This window comes from Notolepis coatsorum (assembly GCF_963971535.1).
Source record: "Notolepis coatsorum genome assembly, chromosome: 14".
Lineage (NCBI taxonomy): Eukaryota > Metazoa > Chordata > Actinopteri > Aulopiformes > Paralepididae > Notolepis > Notolepis coatsorum.
This window is the reverse complement of record NC_140178.1, coordinates 104,668,613-104,687,157: the sequence shown is the minus strand read 5'-3', so window position 1 is coordinate 104,687,157 and position 18,545 is coordinate 104,668,613. Positions and strand designations below refer to the sequence as shown.

General features: G+C 45.4%; 1 protein-coding gene across 1 annotated transcript in view; it reads left to right on the top strand.

Moving 5' to 3' along the window:
* The window catches only part of LOC311240686 (alpha-1,6-mannosylglycoprotein 6-beta-N-acetylglucosaminyltransferase B-like), a gene marked incomplete at both ends in the record, with an annotated part of 501,846 nt that extends 483,649 nt beyond the window's left edge, over positions 1 to 18,197 (top strand). Inside the window, 3 exons of the mRNA XM_084329259.1 lie at positions 8,730 to 8,804; positions 17,440 to 17,711; positions 17,999 to 18,197. Of these exons, the coding sequence (XP_084185385.1) occupies positions 8,730 to 8,804; positions 17,440 to 17,711; positions 17,999 to 18,197 (546 nt within the window). The remainder of the gene's footprint in view (positions 1 to 8,729; positions 8,805 to 17,439; positions 17,712 to 17,998) is intronic.
* Between the last annotated feature and the right edge of the window lie 348 nt (positions 18,198 to 18,545).

Here is an 18,545-nt window from a genome sequence, read left to right as displayed (position 1 = left end):
TTCAACGGCATTGACATTGAACTTTTTTCTTGTCTTCAAGAACAAAAGACATTGGACCGTTCATCTTGGTTGTGGTTTGTTTGCACGTGTTACACATTGGGTTTTTCTGCTGTAATTATTATGTAGTAATAATTAGGGGCCGGCTTGTGGGAGCAGGGAGGTGTAGGTCATTTTGTCAATGGTGGTGGTGGGTGTGTCTGTCTGGAGGTGTGGGAAGAAGGGTAATTAATATCACCTGTGTCTGGGAACCACTCAGTGTTTGTTTGTTACAGAGAGAGGGTGAGGCAGGGTGCCTATATTTCTGTTGACCGCATTACGTTACCCAGTTACCATCGAAATCATATAACATCTGCAAGAGCATGTAACTGAAGGCTGAAATAAACACCCTTGAATTGCAGCTACGGACTCAGGCTCATTCATTGGACTTGCGTGCCCTCTCAGCGGCTTTTTACTTGTCACTTTAAAATAGTCGCGTTACTGTACATACACCAAACTTTCTATATTGCTTCCCATCCATATTATGCTTCTTTCTATACAAAGTTTTGTTGATATATATCATTCATAGCCAGGTTTATAGTATATTTTATACCAAAACTAGGCGAAAAATAAATTTTTTTATGACAGTAGACAGTATTTCCTGATGTATGGGCTGATAAGAGGCCACAAAGTCTTTCTATACAAAGTTTCGTTTTGAATGTATCAACAAAATTAAACCAAGTTTTTGAATCTGGCAATATCCATTTTGGTGATGCGAGTCTTGGCGATACATGCAAATATGTGCATATTTAATTGTGGAAGTGCCTCATTTGCATATAAAAACATAAAATTCAGAAAACTTGTAATATATTTTTTCTTAGTTTATATGTACATAACAAACTGGGAAAGTTTCATAGTGATATCTATTAAAGTATTTTGTTTCCCTATTAGGGGGTGCTGTCCCCCCTTAACTTGACCCAGGGCAGAGTGTGACTGATCCCAGGTCTCATTAGCTTGACCCAGGGCAGGTGTGGCTGATCCCAGGTCTCATTAGCTTGACCCAGGGCAGGTGTGGCTGATCCCAGGTCTGATTAGCTTGACCCGGGGCAGAGTGTGGCTGATCCCAGGTCTGATTAGCTTGACCCAGGGCAGAGTGTGGCTGATCCCAGGTCTGATTAACTTGACCCAGGCAGAGTGTGGCTGATCCCAGATCTGATTAGCTTGACCCAGGGCAGAGTGTGGCTGATCCCAGGTCTGATTATAGTGTGGCTGATCCCAGGTCTGATTAGCTTGACCCAGAGCAGAGTGAGGTTGATCCCAGGTCTCATTAGCTTGACCCAGGGCAGAGTGTGGCTGATCCCAGGTCTGATTAGCTTGACCCAGGGCAGAGTGTGGCTGATCCCAGGTCTGATTAGCTTGACCCAGGGCAGAGTATGGCTCATTGAGCAAGCTCTCATTTGCGACGATGTCAAGAAATACAGCACATAATAGATACCCCCAAAGAAACGATGTAGAAAAGGAAAGTCAATCAATTAAAAACATTTAGAACAATTAAAAACAACTGCAGACTGTGAAGAGGTTTTCTATTAAAGATTTAAACTAACCAATATACTAATGAATTGGGTTTTAAGGTGCTTTGCAAAGCGTTCCATGTGTCTGGGGCACAGACGCTAGAAGCAGATTTTCCTAATTCAGTGCAAACTCTGGGGGACCTTAAGTGTAAAAAGGTCCAGGGCCCTCATTTATCAATGGTGCGTACGCACAGATATGTGCGTAACCCGTGCGCAGGGCCGCCTCAGTCAGGGGGTGTGCGAGCAGTGCGGTCGCACAGGGCCTCGCGGGAAGGGGGGCCTCGCACAAAAAAAAAAAAAAAAAAAAAAAATTATTTATAATTTTTTTTATTGTTTTTTTTTATTTTTTTATTTTTTTTTGCGAGGCCCCCCTTCCCGCGAGGCCCTTTTTCATCACAGACCTAAAATCTAGTTTTGCTTATATGCTTATATATTTCACATTAGACACGTTTGTAGAATGTTCCTGGCTCTGCGGCTCTGCACTATTCTCTATTGGAGCTCTGGGGCTCTGCAGCAGACATACTATTGGTTTCAAGAAGGGAGGGGTTACATTATGTGTACGCTGGCGTGCGTCAGCTGCGTTTGACTATTTCGCGCGTGCAGCTTTGGAGGTTATGCTTAGTTATGCCAGCCAAAACGAAGAGGACGGTCATTCGGCAGATGGACTGAAGATGAAAGTTGTTGCATGTTAGACAGTTCAGTCAGGCTAGCCATCCCGGCTAAAGGCAGGAACAGCTAGTTAGCTTTAGCTACGTTATAATATTGAGTGCTAACGTGTGGTTCAGTCGGGATAGCCATGATGATGTCGGCTAGTAGCTAGCTTAGCTAAAGGCTAACTAGCGTTAGCTAACCTAGAGAGAGCGCGTGCAGCATTGTTATGCCAAGATGAAGAAGACGGTCATTCGGCAGATGAACTTCGTCAACTCCACGCGGTTGTCTCCATCCTCTTGGACGTTTGGTGAGTTTTTAATGCACTCTATTCTATTCCCGCCGTGGATATATCTCTCTCTCTCTCTCGGGAGCCAAACGGGCCGGCTAGCTGTTGTAGTAGCTAACGGTGTGTGGCCTGGTGTCAGCACCTGGTGCGAGGGAGGTGAGCTTGGTGTTTAATTATGAGAATATCTCCATGCTCAAGTTGGCTATAGTCCGTGAGGGACTTGTTGCCGGCACCGCTATGGTAAACACCACTCTGTAGTGGGACGTGTATTGCCTTCTTTTTCCCTTCCCTCTTCGGATGAGAAGAGGAAAACACAGCGGCTGTCTGAAGTGTTGGCCTGTATTGCTTTTCTCACGTTGTACAGTTTTTCAGTGGTAGCCGCATAGCTTGCTTCTGCGTTAGCTAGTGGTTAGCGATAGCCGGGTTGAGCTAACTGTTAGCCAGTTAGCTGTTTAGCTACGACGTTAGTAGCTCGTTTTCGCTCGGCTGGGAACGTTAGCTTGATGCTATCAGTTAGCCTAGAGTTAGCTGTTAGCTTGTGCTACGACCATTGACATTAGCCGTGAGAATAGCAGGCCCTGGCACTCTGACTACGACATCATCTTTGACAGAAGATGTAGTTGGGCCTGCACCATGACAAGGCTCCGGCCATAGCTTCTTTTTGTCCCGCCAGCGAGAGGCCTTTCGGCAACATGGAGACCTGTGTTGCGGCCTTTCGCCCTGCGTTCCTTGGTGCAGGTAAGATGTCCATTGGACATTACCCCACTCTTCCTTCCTTCCCCTCCCGAATGTTTTGTTAATAACGATGTTTTTTTCCAGGCAAAACATATGTTACTTCACAACATTTGGAGATACGACATGTGCTGTGTGTGAATTGTCTTGGTCGTTTGTGTAGCTTGGGTAGCGTTGGCCAAAGCTGTGTGTGGCCTGGTGTCAGTACCTGGCTACTCTATTTGCAGTTAGCCTATTTAGCTGATGTTGGCCATTGGCTCCTTGCTACTTTGTTTTCTCTGGTATAGACCCTCTTCTCTTTGGATTTAAGAGTTGATCTTTGTCCTTTTGGATCTATGTATATTCATGTTGCCTTTGTGAAGTTATTATTTCCTTCTGTTTTGTTCTTCCATTAAAAGTTGAATATCCTTTAGGGGCTCATCTTTGCTTATCTCTCTCATACATGCTCTCTCTCTCTCTAACACAAACACACATGCTCTCTCTCGCTCTCTTTCTAACACACAGACATGCTCTATATCTCTCTCTAACACACAAAATGACATGCTCTCTCTCTATATATTTCTCTCTCTTTCTAACACACATATACATGCTCTCTCTCTAACACACACACACACAAACAGACATGCTCTCTCTCTATCTCTCTTTCTCTGGCCTTGCTCTGGTGGAGGGTCAGGGGCATTGCCGGGTCTGTGCAGCGATAACACTGTATATTGACTGTAGAACGGGAGCTCTCTCTCGCTCTCTCGCTTGCTGTATGTTGACTGTATCATGCCCAGCCTCGCGCAGCGCTATTATTTAAGAATATGTTGACTATTAATTTTTTTTTCCTTTTAGGGGGGGGGGGGGGGGGGGGGGGGGGGGCGGGGGCCTCGAGTTTAAATCTCGCACAGGGCCTCGCATTTCTCCCAGGCGGCCCTGCCCGTGCATACGATTATTTTGAACGTGTGCTTGACTTTGTGCATATATCTACGCACAGCTCAGAGCATGCGTACCTGGCGCTCAGTGGTAGAATATGGAGACTGCAGACGTGGAAATAAGCTTCCGTGCATTAGTTTCAACACTGGCGTGTTCTGTATGTCCCGTAACTCATTATATCTAATTGTAAAATAGCGACAGTAGTGTAATTAGTGTAAAACAGGGCTCACGCGCGAACAAGAGGTTGGCCTGCTTGTTTGGCACGGGGGGGCAGACGCAGAACACCCACCTCCAAACGCGTACATTATTTTCAATTGTGGCTTTAATTTGTATAGCCGAGAAGCAGTCTCCTATCAACATGGTTATTATTAATGACACCAATGGCAAACAGTGGTTAATGGTCTTTATCAGTGTTTGCGCTGCCCAGGCAGCAATGGTCTTTAAGTTAATAGATATCATATCCGACATCACCGTAGCGTGTACACGTCTGTCAGCCTGTCACGTATTTCTCCCACGCGTTCGCTCGGTTTTGTCCACTTTTACACATTTCATGGGGGTGTTTCATTACTGTATATGGTTAATTACGGGCGGTTCTATATGCAAATACTTAAAATCGTGCACGAGCGCGGAGCATAGAACAAATGGTATTTATAAACACAAGTCAAGTCAAGTCAAGAGTTTTATTTGTCACGGCATACAAGTATACAATGAAATGCGGGTGGTCTTGCCCGCAACGATGTGCAATACAGTGGTACAACATATAATAGAATCCAATAAAAACAACATTGTGCAATAACAGGTAACAGGTAACATGGTGTGACATCTCGGTATCTGTACATAGTTATTTACAGAGCATATAGGACATGCTAGGTAGCTTTGGTAGTGCAATACACTGTTACTGTTGCTATACTCATTTAAAGTGGCCTTTCCTTTTGGCAATAAGTGTGGGTGTGTGCGGCATGAGTGTGTGCCCGCTCATGTTAAAGTGTTAAAGTGGCTGCTAGTGTGTGAGCGTGCACAGCGTGCATGTCGTGTGTGTGCTCATGTGTGCTTGTGTGTGGATAGTTCAGTGTTCTGTGGCACTCAATGTTCATTGTTCAAGGCTCTGATGGCCTGGGGGAAGAAGCTGACCCTAAGCCTCTCTGTCCTAGTAGCTGGGGTTCGCAGGCATCTGCTTGACCTCAGCAGCTGGAACAGGCTGTTATTGGGGTGGTGGGGGTCTTTCATTATTCTGCAGGCTCTGGATTTGCACCTCTTGTTGTATAGAACCTGCAGGGGAGGTAGTGCAATACCCGTGGTACGCTCGGCTGAGCGCACCACTCTCTGTAGGGCCTTCTTGTCCTGTGCTGTGCTGTTTCCATACCAGGCAGTGATGTTTCCGGTCAAGATGCTCTCTACAGCTCCTGAGTAGAAGGACTGGAGTATCTTCCCCGATACTCTGAACTTCCTTAACTGTCTCAGGTAGTAGAGGCGCTGCTTCGCCTTCTTTACTACTGTGTCTATGTGTGTTGACCATGTCAGATCCTCTGAGATGTGGACCCCCAGGTACTTAAAGCTGCTCACCCTGTCCACGGTAGCCCCGTTAATCCTCAGTGGTGTGTGTGTCTCCTGCTGTCCTCTCCTATAATCCACGATCAGCTCCTTGGTTTTACCAATGTTCAGGAGCAGGCTGTTGTCCTGGCACCAGCATTCCAGTACCTCAACCTCCTCCCGGTAGGCCTTCTCGTCGTTGTCCGAGATCAGCCCCACCACCACCGTGTCGTCTGCGAACTTCACTATGGAGTTGGAGCTGAACTTGGCCACACAATCGTGTGTGTAGAGTGAGTACAGCAGGGGGCTCAGAACACAGCCCTGGGGGGACCCGATGCTCAGGGTGATGGTGTTGGAGGTCTGACCCCCCACCCTGACCGCCTGGGGTCTTTCACTCAGAAAGTCCAGTACCCAGGCGCTCAGGGCGGAGCTCAGGCCCAGCTCGATCAGCTTGTCCACCAGTCTGGTGGGGACTATGGTGTTGAACGCTGAGCTGTAGTCAATGAACAACAGTCTCACATAGCCCCCCTTCTGACGGTCAAGGTGAGAGAGGGTGCTGTGCAGTACCTGGGAGACTGCGTTGTCAGTGGACCTGTTTGTCCTGTATGCAAATTGTATAGGGTCCATATCACTGGGGAGGGAGGCACAAATGTGGTCCTTGACCAGCCTCTCGAAGCATTTCATGACCACAGAGGTGAGTGCCACCGGTCTGTAGTCATTTGGACATGTTGGGGAGGGTTTCTTCGGTACAGGGATGATGGTAGACATCTTGAAGCAGGCAGGGACCACTGACTCCGCCAGGGATTGATTAAATATGGCGGTGAACACCGGGGCTAGCTGGTTGGCACAGGACTTAAGTATGCGTCCTGTTATACCATCTGGGCCAGCAGCCTTCCTGGTGTTCACCTGCATAAATGCTCTTCTCACACTGTGTTCCGACAACAAGAGAGCGTCCCCGCCCCCCCGCGGTTGCCCCCCCCCCCCCCCCTCCACAACAGCCGGCGCGCCAGTGACGTCACTAGCCGGAGAGCTAGCAGCGCCACTGTCTACACCAAACCGAGCGTAGAAAGAGTTGAGCTTGTCCGCGAGGGAGGCGTCGTCGCTCCCCATTGAGGGGGCGCTGACTTTGTAGTCAGTTATTGTCTTCAGTCAACCGCCATAAGCCTCTTGTGTCGTTTTGTGCCATTTGTGTCTCCAGTTTGTCAGCATATGTCCTCTTAGCAAGTTTAACAGCCTTGCGTAGAGTATAGACTGAAGCCTTATACTCCTCCATGTTTCCTGACTCTCTGCCCAGGTTGTAAGCGGTGGTGCGAGAGTTCAGAGCTGCTCTAATAGTACTGTCCACCCACGGTTTCTGGTTTGGGAAAACCTGCACCTTTTTCGTGGGGACAATACTATCAGCTATTGTTGTTATATAGCTCACCACTGTGTCTGCGAGCTCGCTGACGTCACTGGCGCTGCCTTGGAACATATCCCAATCCGTGTCTGCTAACACGTCCTGGAGCGTGGCCTCTGATTCGTCAGTCCACTTCTTTGTCTCACGTGACACGACGGCGTCACGTGATCTTTGCTTGTAGGCGGGGAATAACAAGATGGAGTCGTGATCGCTCGAGCTTGAAGACCCCGTTAATGGCGGAGCTGCTACCGCCTTGTAGCCGGCTCTGAACGGGGAATAACAGTCGTCTAGCGTGTTCCTCCCTCTGGTGGAGCAGGCGATGTGCTGAAAAAAGGACGGCATCACTTTCTTCAGGTTCGCCTGGTTGAAATCGCCAGCCACGATCATCGCCGCGTCCGGGTGTTTGATCTGGTGTATATTGAGGTGATCATGTAGTTCCCCCAGCGCTTTGCCAGTATTCGCCTGTGGGGGAATATATACGGCGGTCATCATGATGACCGCGGTAAACTCCCGGGGGAGGTGGAACGAACGGCACAGGATTGAAAGATGTGTGCGTAGAACCTGTGTACGCACGGTTGATAAATCCCGATTTTTCGGTGCGTACACACATTCTAAATTCTGTCCTTAAGAACAAAAATAGAACACTTTCTACGCATTGTTGATAAATGAGGGCCCAGAGCTCCAGTCCAGTAGTGAAGTGGTGTAGGGTGGAAGACAGAAAAGCAGAACGGTGCGGCCATTGTCTAAAATCTAGTTGTTTCTTTGCGCTTGTGAACTTAAACTTGAACACCAACTCAAGTGGTAAAGACAAACAATTCCTCATACAATTTTCAACTCATTGTAGAATCACCTAACGCTAATTCAGTACAGATGCTAATTCAGTGCAGATGCTAGTTCAGTACAGATGATAGATCAGTACAGATGTTAGTTCAGTACAGCTGGTAGATCAGTACAGATGTTAGTTCAGTACAGATGCTAATTCAGTGCAGATTGACACTATCGCTGCAAAGCCACATTAGCCTACAGTGTGATACACGTCTATGACGTTGCTAGGCGACCCAACTGAAATAAGGACTCTCTATCTGCAATTGATATTACACAATAGTGATTCTACCTACAAGAGTGTTTCACAAATCCTTAAAATGTTGCTGTTATCTGCCGTTCTAAACACTGGTGTCTGGGTAGGACATACCTGGGGGAAAACAAGGAAACTTTAAAAGAAGGAAGGGTTGTCACATCAGAATACCAGCATTCTACTTCTATTGAAGCCTATATTAAGATTAAAAATATACCTATCTGAGAAAATACAGTGTACATAAACAAATACATCAAACGTTAGCTAGTTAACAATGCAACAAATTGCCGATAATTTTGACACCCAAGGTAATAACCTGTTTAAATTAAGTTTCAAGTTTCTTTTATACGTTTTTTTTTAATTTTTTTATTACATAAACAAGGAGTTGGCTGGTCCCATTCAACTCAGTGACGGCCGAACTGAACATCTCCACACTATGCACGCACAGTAGCACCAATGTGCGTGCATTTTCAATATGGAGAGTGAGTCAGCAATGATGGCTTAGTTATCACTAATGAATGTTGCCAAAATGAAACAGAAAGAAAAATGGATTACCACGTTAATGTAGTTTGATGCAAAATAATGTGTGTTTTTCAGGTGGAGCCATTCTTGCCTTATGAGTATACATGTGAGGGGATGTTGGAGAGAGTACACGCCTACCTTCAGAACCAGGTGAGTTCATCCACTGGGTTCAAATGATGCTGTTCCTTCAAATACCGAGATTCAGAACAAACAATTTTTTAACAAAAATAAATAAAGCATCACATCGAAGGAACAGATGCTAGTTCAGTATAGATGCTAGTTCAGTACAGATGCTAGCTCGGTACAGATGCTAGTTCAGTACAGTCACAACCTGAGAGACAGACAGACACAACCTGACAGACAGACAGACACACCCTGACACACATGCAGACAGAACACAGAAACACAACAAATCATCCAACCAAAAAAAAAAAAAAACACACACACACACACACGCGCGCACGCACACACACACACACACAGTCTGCTCTGCTCAGTGTGCCATGACTGACTGAGGCTGTTTGAAGGGGCCTCTCCTCTCCTCTCCTCTCCTCTCCTCTCCTCTCCTCTCCTCTCCTCTCCTCTCCTCTCCTCTCCTCTCCTCTCCTCTCCTCTCCTCTCCTCTCCTCTCCTCTCCTCTCCTCTCCTCTCCTCTCCTCTCCTCTCTTCATCTCCTCTCCCCTTCACTCATCTCTTATCCTCTCCTCATCTCATCTCCTCTCCAATCCTCTCCTCTCCTCTCCTCTCCTCTCCTCTCCTCTCCTCTCCTCTCCTCTCCTCTCCTCTCCTCTCCTCTCCTCTCCTCTCCTCTCCTCTCCTCTCCTCTCCTCTCCTCTCCTCTCTTCACTCATCGCTTCTCCTCTCTTCTCCTCTCATCTCCTCTCCTTTACTCTCCTCTCCTCATCTCCTCTCCTCTCCTTCGCTCCTCTCCTCTCCTCTCCTCTCTTCACTCATCACTTCTCCTCTCCTCTCTTCTCATCTCCTCTCCTTTACTCTCCTCTCCTCATCTCCTCTCCCCTTCGCTCATCTCTTCTCTTTTCCTATCCTCTCCTCTCCTCATCTCCTCTCTTTTACTCTCCTCATCTCCTCTCCTCTCCCCTTCGCTCATCTCCTCTCCTCCTCTCCTCTCATCCTCTCCTCTCCTCTCCTCACTCATCTCTTCTCCTCTCCTCTCTTCTCATCTCCTCTCGTTTACTCTCCTCTCCTCATCTCCTCTCCCCTTCACTCATCTCCTCCTCTCCTCTCCTCTCCTCTCCTCTCCTCTCCTCTCCTCTCCTCTCCTCTCCTCTCCTCTCCTCTCCTCTCCTCTCCTCTCCTCTCCTCTCCTTTACTCTCCTCTCCTCATCTCTTCTAGCTGTATGTAAGTTTGCATTGCATCCTGCTGGTAGACTACCACATGTGCTCCTGATACTGATACTTTTAAAGTGCTTTTAAATTGTTTTATCTCAACTCAAGAATTTCAAGTTTTTTAAATATCCACTCTGAGACTATATTTTATGAGAAACCAAGTGAAAAGTGGTGGATGATCTTCATACTTTGAGATTTTTTGGTGGATACTATCTCGGCCTGCTGTATCTGCTGAAGCCTAAGGATTTCCTAGCAGAGAATCTCAGCACACCATGCCACCCAAGAAGGACCCAAGTGGTAGAGAGGAGTTGGTGTCGCTCTCACATGTACGGGATCTAATGAGTCAACAAAGAGATTTGTTTATGCAACTTCTGCAGCAGCAAGGAAGCAATTTCAGACTGTTGTGGAATTACTTGTGACCAATGTGAACACTCGGATTGACCAATTTACCAAGGAGACACAGGAGCTGAGAAGCAGGCTGCAATTCTCCCAGATGGACATTGAGGATCTAACAAAGAAAAATGAGAAAATTAAGTCAGAGAGTACTACTGCTTGTGCTGAAACCAAAACAAAGATGACTGGGAAAGCGGACTACTTGGAGGGTCAAACAAGAAGGAATGACCTTGTTGTGCATGGCATTCCTGAGACCCAGAATGAAAGCTGGAAGGAGACTGAGGACAAAGTCAGGTGTGTGATCGATGAGAAACTTCCCCTGGACAACAGTAGTCAGATTGTGATTGAACGCGCACATAGGACTGGCAATCCATCTGGATATTCTGGAAAGAGACCTAGGCCTATTGTGATCAAATTCCTCAGATACAAAGATAAAATGGCTGTTCTGGGAAAGGCTAAGGATCTGAAAGGCACCAACATCTATGTGAATGAGGACTACACTGAAGCTGTCAGGCACAAACGTAAGGAACTCATTCCAGCCATGAAAGCTGCCAGAGAACGAGGCGACATAGCCTACATCCGACATGACAAGCTTATTGTCCATCCCCCTTCCCAAAGGCTAGGAGCAGGAGCTAGAGACTAGCTCTCTGGTTTCCTTAACACTAGCACAGCCATGGAGAAAATGTCACTGATTCCCGCCGGGAACGGGTCAGATGACCCGACAGCTTATATGAGAAATATGAGAAAAATAAACAGTGTAAACTATATAATTACCTATGAATATAGAAATATGAGGTTTACCACAATTAAATGTAGGTTTGAGTGACATAAAAATATATATATATATATATATATATATTATTAATAATAAAAAATATATATTATAGTATTTTTTTATTTTTAATTTTTTTATGGAAGAGCCACACATTGACGGGCAAAGAGCCACATGCGGCTCGTGAGGGTTGGCCACCCCTGCGCTAGACACTTGCAAAGTGCTGTGACTTTCGTCTGTTCCAACAGCCCATTATGTGGAATAACGTTCTAATAAAATTTCCTGAAGTCATTTTGAAATTTCAGAAACCGTGCCAGATAAAACGGGTACTTTTAGGAAAAGTCTTTGAGTGACAGAGCTGGAGCTCGACCGAGTGACAAAGATACATTTATTGAAAATGCCTAGGGGTCATTTGACCCCTTGTCGGCTGTGCTAGTGTTAACTTCAGCTCATTACAGACTGTGTGATGATATGCATCTTCTTCCTGTTTCAAAGGGTCTTGTTATGGCCAATTTGAATGTCTGCAGTATCAGAAATAAGGTACATGAACTTAACTATCTGATTACAGAGAACACCATTCATATTTTGGCCATATCGGAGACCCATCTTTTTGACACAGAGGTGGCCATTGATGGCTATAATATATTTAGAAGGGACAGGAATAAACATGGGGGTGGCATAGCATTATATATCAGAAATCACTTTCCGACAACACTGTGCTCTGAGTTCATGTCAGATTGTTTAGAATCCCTGTGGGTCAAAGTGCATCTTCCTCATCTAAAGCCGGTGCTGATCGGCTGCTGCTATAGACCTCCCGGGTCTGATGTGCAATACCTGAATGACTTATGTGTGTTAATTGACAGAGTTACAGATGTGAATGGTGATATTTTTTTACTTGGGGATATGAACATACACTGGTTTGCAAATCAATGTCCAATGAAACAAAAGATTGTATCATTAATCGATGCTTGTAATCTGTCTCAGATGATCTCTCAACCAACCAGAGTCTTCACTAACAGTGCTGGCCATACTTCTGCCACTTGCATAGACCATATTTACACAAATATTCCTGAATGCTGCATTAAACCAGTTTCTCGATCTGTGGGCTTTAGTGACCATAATATTATAGCAATTACCAGGAAAACTAAAATTCCTAAATGCAAGGTCAATATAATACATAAAAGGATGTTCAAGAAATTCATTCCTGACAGTTTTTTGGCAGATGTTGGTGATATTGACTGGGCTGATGTGTATACTGCTGAGGAGCCTGATGCCTCCTTAAATATCTTTATGGAACGCTTCATGAAGATTGTTGATAAGCATGCCCCTATGCAAAAGTGTATTATAAAGGTTAGACCAGCTCCATGGCTGAATGAGACTCTAACGATCCTCATGAAGGAAAGAGATGAAGCCAAATCTACATTAGTAATGTCTGGATTAGTGGAGGACAGATTAATGTACTGTCAACAGAGAAACCAGGTTACAAAACTGAATAGATCAATGAAAAAATAATATTACATGCAAAGAATAAATGCTGTAAAGCAAGATAGTAAAGAGCTCTGGAAAACCCTTAATGGAATAATGGGGAGAAGGACAACTGGTGGGGTTTCCTTAGTGGAATCAGAAGGCATGTTTCTGACAAAACCATCTGATATAGCAAATCATTTGAATGATTTCTTCATAAATAAGGTCTATGCACTAAGGCAGAATATGGACAATACTGATTATGATTATCTAAAGCTCATAAGACGTTGCACTTTTCAGTTTAATTGTGTAGATGAGCGGGAAGTAAGGAAGCTGTTGAAGTCCCTTCCTGAACAGGGACGTGCACAGGACTTTAGAGGGGCAGGTGCTCAAAGGCTGAAAAGGGCACTGCACTTGTGTGTATATATTAACCGAGCGCGCATAGCGCGATTTTTAAGGGCCCTTTTCGGGTGGGGGGCCCCATTTTTAAGCTTTTTTTTTTTTTTGGGGGATTCCCAAATCCCATCGGACTTGACTTCTTTGTGTCCCTCAATGAGTGTAATACCAACATTCAACTGTATGCGCCACAGCGGTTTCTATCATCATCATCATCATCATCGCCACCCACGCTATAGGTCCGCGGAGAGGCACGCTGAGGAGGCCGTGCAAGCTGCAATGGAATATGGGGCATCTCTCTCTCTTTACCTAATATTTTGATTCTATCCTGACATTTTTCAGTTGGAAGGGCAGTCTATATGCGTAACGGTAAAAAAATAAAAAATTTAAAAAGGGCACTTTTTTGATGAGGCTCAAAAAGGCAGGTGCTCAAGCACCCCTTGGCCTCTATGTGTGCACATGCCTGTTCCTGAACATAGCTCAGTAGGTACTGATATGCTAGACAGTAAGGTACTTGGTCTGGCAGCTGACTATGTTTATGGTCCGATATGTCATATATTAAATGCATGCTTAATGAAAGGTGTTTATCCCACTGTCTGGAAAGATGGTAAAATTATTCCCTTACCTAAAGATGGCAGACTAGCACTCACTGGGAAGAACAGTAGACCTATCGCTATTCTCCCAGTTCTCAGTAAACTGATGGAGAGAATAGTCCACTCACAAATACAGGATTACTTTGATTGTAACGGCTTGAACACAAGTTTTCAACATGCGTATACATAACCATTCAACTTCTTCCGCCCTTACAGTCATGACAGATGACTGGCTCAAGGAAATTGATAACTCAAAGATGACTGGTGCAGTATTACTTGATTTTAGTGTTGCATTCAATGTCATAGACCACAATCTGCTCATCGGTAAACTAGAATGCTATGGGTTTTGTCCAACAGCCATCATATTTATGAAGAGTTATCTCACAAGTAGGACACAAAGGGTTTATTACACTGGCAGCTGGTCTCACTCTAAGGTCTTAGACTGCGGGGTCACGCAAGGGAGCCGCCTAGGACCACTCCTATACGCCATCTTCACAAACGACTTACCATCAGTTCTGTGTAAAGCAACTGTACAAATGTATGCCGATGATTCCACATTGTACTATGCTGCGAAAACTGTCAGTGAACTGGACAATGTTTTATCAGCTGAGTTAAATATGGTGTTTGATTGGATAAAACGGAATAAGTTGGTACTAAACATCTCGAAAACCAAATCTTGGGTTCGAGTCATAAACTGTCATCGATACCAAAAATGAGTTTGAAGTTGTCTCAGGAACCCATAGAACAGGTAAATAAAGTAAAATTACTGGGCATAATAATTGATAGCCAGCTGTCATGGGCAGAACACATTGATACCATAGTGAAGAAGATGGGGAGTGGTATTTCCATGGTGAGGAAATGTCTTTCTTATGTCCCTACATACATTGTGGGACAGGTGGCGAAATCTTTAATTTTATGTCACCTGGATTATTGTGCACCAGTATGGTCCTCTGCATCCAAAGGTCAACTAAAGAAATTGCAAACTGCCCAGAACAGAGCTGCAAGGTTAGTCTTACATTGTTCCATGAGAACAAACACTATCACTATGCATCGTCAACTCTCATGGTTAACGGTAGAGAATAGGCTGGTTTTCAACACGGTTACATTTTTCAGGAACACTGTCTTTTCGTCTCAACCTGTTTTCTTATAGAAACAAATTGTCAGATGCAGTCAGGTTCATTCTTATTTTACTAGGTCAGCCGATGATAGACAGATTATGTTACCATGTCCAAAATAAAATGCTTTATAGAGGACGGTTGTTTATCGTGCCATCAATCATTGGAATAACTGCCCACTGAACATAAGTAAATTGAATAGCAAAGTGTCTTTCAAATACCACCTGAGAATGCACTACTTAAATATGTGAGCAAAATATTCTGATGTTTATAATGATGTCTACAATGTTTTACTGTTTTTAAATTATCATTGTTAATTTAGTGAATTGTGATTATCATATGTATTGTTATGTTTTATGTTTTTTGTTGTCTTTCTGTGTGGACCCCAGGAAGACTAACTCGCCACTTAGGTGGCAGCTAATGGGGATCCTTTTAAACAATAAACAATCTCCTTTCCTCTCCGCTTCACTCATCTCCTCTCCTCTCCTCTCCTTTACACTCCTGTCATAATCTCCTCTCCTCTCCTCTGCCCTCCTTTCATCTCCCCATCTCTCCTCTCCTTTCCTCCTTATCTCTTTTCCCCCATCATCCTTCTGTTTACTGCTTCATGTAACCTCTAACCTCCACCACAGGACCCGCTGATCTGGTCTCATGGCAGTTACCCCCCCCCCCCATCCCCACACTCAGTCTCTCCTGCCCTCCCCTTGCCTCCTCACACTCAGGGCAAATTTGATTGATTGAAACTTTTATCAACAGATTGTAGAATGGGTAGAATACAGTGAGGCTCAATACACACAATTGTTAAGGGGATGCAGACCAGAGAAAGACCTTCGTCTTGTTTACACCAGGGTCCCCCATTTTCAATTCATAATGAATTGTAAGTAGGGTGCAACTAGCACCGTGCAATCCATTCTTTGTGGATCTAGCCCTCAGTCTCTCCTGCCCTCCCCTCGCCTCCTCGCACTCCCGATGAGCAGCTCGTGTGGTTGTGGAAGTGGAGGAGAGATTGGAGGCCTAGTTATTGCTTGTGGGCTGGGAGCCGGTTTTAATAAATGTATCTCGGAGCCAGAGGGAGATGTCAGAGGAATGTTATCACTTATGAATAACGCCAGCTGATGGAGGAATCCAGTCAGAGCTCTCACCAGGCCTAATCTTGCCCTAAACCTCATTTGATTATTGGTGGCATAAATGCATTCATATCATTTCCTGGAAGATTGATGAGGGCTAGTCCACCCCGATAAGCACGTTTGTCGAGTAATGGTTTCTTTTCCACTTTTTTTTATCGCATGTACAGTATCAGTGTTGGCAAAGCTGACTGAGTAGCTGAGCTGGGTGTAGAATTAGCTTAGTAGTATAGCTTAATACAGACCCTACATCTCCATACAGTACTGCCCTGTCAAGGCTAACCGCAGTAACTCGAAAAAAGTCAAAACTGAGTTATGAGTGAAATTGACCTTGTCAATAAATGTTTTATCTTGTGACCAAGTTTCAGATGTTAATGTCGCTCAGTTTTGGAGATATGGGGTTTTAAAAACTGCAGTAACTACAAAATCACACTCAAAACCCAGGCAGACCGCAGTAACTTCCAAACAGTGAAAAATGGCTTTAAAGTGTTTTGACTTGCCATCCAAAATGTGTTATAGGTAGATAGATGATAGTACCCAGATTTAACATGTATTAATGAAGTAATCTTTAGGCATACAAAAATATGACATATTTATTTGAATTAACCCCAAAAAAGCAGATACTGCACTCTGCTGCACGATTTCCTTAAATAATTATACAGGTAATGTACAGGCAAAGTGCAGTAACTTCAAATACAATGTTGTTTTCCCTCCAGCTTTCATAACTTAACCTAGCCAGTTTGAAAATGAAATTTAACACCTAAATATATTGGAATGATGATGATCCAAATAAAATGGCTAGGTTAAGTTATGAAAGCTGGAGGGAAAACAACATTGTATTTGAAGTTACTGCACTTTGCCTGTACATTACCTGTATAATTATTTAAGGAAATCATGCAGCAGAGTGCAGTATCTGCTTTTTTGGGGTTAATTAAAATAATTACGTCATATTTTTGTATACCTAAAGATTATTTCAATAATACATGTTAAATCTGGGTACTATCATCTATCTACCTATAACACATTTTGGATGGCAAGTCAAAAAACTTTAAAGCCATTTTTCTCAGTTTCACTGTTTGGAAGTTACTGCGGTCTGCCTTGACAGGGCAGAGTAGCTAATGAGGGTTTTTAGCTCCTCCTCTCTTCCCCTCTCCGCCTTTCTCCCCTACTCTCCTCTCCTTTGATCTGCTCTCCTCTCATCTCCCCTTCTTTCTCCTCCTCCTCTCCTCTCCCCTTCTCTCTTATTTTCCTCTCCTCTCCTCTCCCCTTCTCTTATTTTCCTCTCCTCTCCTCTCCTCTCCCCTTCTCTCTTATTTTCCCCTCCCCTCCCCTCTTCTCTTCTCTTCTCCTCTCTTCTCCTCTCTTCTCCTCTCTTCTCCTCTCTTCTCCTCTCTTCTCCTCTCTTCTCCTCTCTTCTCCTCTCTTCTCCTCTCTTCTCCTCTCTTCTCCTCTCTTCTCCTCTTCTCTTCTCCTCTTCTCTTCTCTTCTCTTCTCTTCTCTTCTCTTCTCTTCTCCTCTCCTCTCTTCGAAACCGTTGTTTGTTACAAGCTAACCCATTTCACAATCCTTTCGTCCTTGCAGGACTTCTGCGCTCCGGAGCCTCCGTTCCCTTCAGCAAACGCCTCCAGGACATGGCCCGGAAGCCCGCCCAGCCCTTTTATCCTCCTCCCCAACTCCAGCATCCTGGCCTGGTCCTCTGACTCGGGCTCCCCGCCATCCTGGCCTCCCCTCAGCGCCCTGCGGGTGCTCGTCTCCCTGGGGGGCCAGTCGTGCGTGGAGGCCTGCCAGGACGTGGGCCTCATCTGCGAGCCGGCCCTGTACCGCTACGTGAACATCAAGGAGGCCTTCAGCGGGTAAGAAGACGGCCCTTTTGGAGTCAGATGCGGCTGCTATAGGGATGGCTAGTGTGACGTCACAAATTACTTTCGTGTCCACTAGCATGTTTAGTCTAATGCGGCCAATGTAAACAGCAATGGCTACAGCCCAGGAATCCAGTCACCCTTTTTAATGTGACATCCTACTTCACTGACTTCTCAAAGTCTATGAAAAAGGGTCTCAACTTGTATAACTCAAACCTCCTCTTTCTCCTTCTCCTCCTCCTCCTCTTCCACCTCCTCCTCCTCCTCCTCCTCCTCCTCAGGCTGGGGGTACAGTGTGAGGGAGTGGACGTGGAGATGAACCACCTCTTCCCAGCCTTCTCGTCGGAGCACACAGAATGTGGCCTCCTGAAGGACCCTCTGCTGTTCAGCTGCGCCGGCTCCAGCGCTAAGTACCAGCGCATCTGCCCCTGCAGGGACTACCGCAAAGGACAGGTGGCGCTGTGTCGGGACTGCCTATGATGACCGGGCGGTGACCCTCCGTTAGAGCCGGGATAGGATGTCCCTGCGGGGGCTGGCCCCCGTCCTCGAGGTGGGACATTACAGGAAGGGGGGACAGCCGCTACTGTGGGTCCTTCCAGGAAGAGAACAGTAGAAACATCTGTGGGGCCCAAATGCCCTGAAGGAGGCCTGGAGCTGGTCAGTGATGGTGTTATCGAATCTTTAGGATTTACCATAGAGAGTGATGCACAAGTGACTTAAAGACAAAAACAAATAAAAGCTCCTTAATCTCTTGATTCGGCATTCTGTACGTGGGGCGCAAAGATCCCACGCGGGTCGCCAGTTGACCTAGCGCAAACCCCGCCCTCT